Genomic DNA, 1,538 nt, shown 5'->3' with positions numbered 1-1,538 from the left:
TTCCAGTCAGCTTTCTTCTGGTATTTCACGTGAAACAAGTCTCTCCTGACGGGCTCCAAACCCATGGAAAAAGAGAGAGAAATATGTCTGCTTCTGGCTTTTAAACCATGTGTGACACGGGAGCACTTCCTGTGGAAGTAACGGCTGATTTGTCTGTGCCATGAGTGACATGGGGGAACTTCCTGTTGGAGTATTCGGCTGATTGGTCCATTTGAGGTGGCCGCCTCCCACAGTGGGCCGGGTCTTCTTTGCTCTTGTTTTGGAGGGAATCCTTTGTTCTCCTTTGTGGAGAAGAGGAGGGGGATGGGTTTCAGGTGGCTAACAAGGGGGGTGGTTTAGCCCACTGATTTAGCTCCATGTTGGTAATATACCTCAACAAGATATACCAGATACTTTATATTACTGTTCTTTATGACTTTGCAGTTCAAGGACATACCGTGTTGTTCTTGGTGAACACGATCTGAACTCCAACAGTGGAAGAGAGCAGATCATCAGCGTCAGCCAGATCTACATCCACTCCAACTGGAACTCAAACAGTGTTGCCAATGGGTGAGGAAAACCTATTTTAATGGCTAGAAATTCATTTATAATACAGGAAAACTGCATCATTACTGATCTCACTTCCAGATGAATGCTACAATTTTATCTAAAACTTCAACCAAACATGTTTCTGTAAAGAGTTCTCTGTATTTCAGGTATGACATCGCCCTCCTAAAGCTTTCATCCAATGCAGTTCTGAACTCTTACGTCCAGCTTGCCTCTCTGCCTCCTTCCGAGGAGATTCTGCCACACAACAACCCTTGCTACATCACTGGATGGGGACGCACCTCCAGTCAGTTCTATTGATTTGAACCACTGATTTCTTGTCAGTAGTATTTATTAAGTCTCCTCCATTTTCTAAATCCTATTCTGTCACTTTTAATAGCTGGTGGTAGCCTGTCTACTCAGCTAAAGCAAGCCTACCTTCCTCTGGTGGAGCACAAGACCTGCTCCAGCAGTAGCTGGTGGGGTAGTACTGTGAAGACCACTATGGTGTGCGGTGGTGGCAGTAATGAGTCTGGATATAATGGGAGTTTATCTAGAAAGGACAGTCAGCTTATTTAAGTGTTGCTCCATCAACTTCTGTCTCATTTTGGTGTTTCTGACCATTTTTATTTCAATCGTCCTTGTTATGCCATATGCCATGATCATACTTTTTGGACAGTGGGAACCAGTGTCCATATTTTATCCTGATAGGATGACCAGAGAAGAAAACGCAGCTTTGGTGAATAACAGCTGGGGGACTTCAGCAGTGCCCCCTTTTTCAGCAAAAGCAGCCACCAGCAAGTCACATGCGAGCCACCAGAGGTGTGAAAACCTACCCCCTCCCTGTGAAGACAGATAAAACCACAGAGCACAGAGGATTCTGCCTCTTCTCTCTTTCTCCCTCGTCTGATCCAGCCTGCTTCTGCTCCTACGCTCAAAGCTGGGGCCCACTGTGGCCCACAGTGGAGATGCAGGCCCGGGGGGAACCAGATCCCCAGAACCATCAGGGATAA

General features: G+C 46.4%; 1 protein-coding gene across 1 annotated transcript; it reads left to right on the top strand.

Annotated features, from left to right (window-relative positions):
- Positions 1–303: 303 nt before the first annotated feature.
- Positions 304–1,538, top strand: LOC107096176 (elastase-1-like). Its single transcript, XM_015392711.1, has 5 exons — positions 304–314; positions 424–549; positions 696–832; positions 926–1,090; positions 1,441–1,538. Exons 1-5 carry the CDS (start codon positions 304–306, stop codon positions 1,536–1,538), a joined length of 537 nt encoding a protein of 178 aa, XP_015248197.1.

The sequence above is a fragment of the Cyprinodon variegatus genome, unplaced genomic scaffold (assembly GCF_000732505.1).
Source record: "Cyprinodon variegatus isolate N-32 unplaced genomic scaffold, C_variegatus-1.0 Scaffold604, whole genome shotgun sequence".
NCBI classification, from domain to species: Eukaryota; Metazoa; Chordata; class Actinopteri; order Cyprinodontiformes; family Cyprinodontidae; genus Cyprinodon; species Cyprinodon variegatus.
This window is presented reverse-complemented; position numbering and strand designations above follow the sequence as displayed.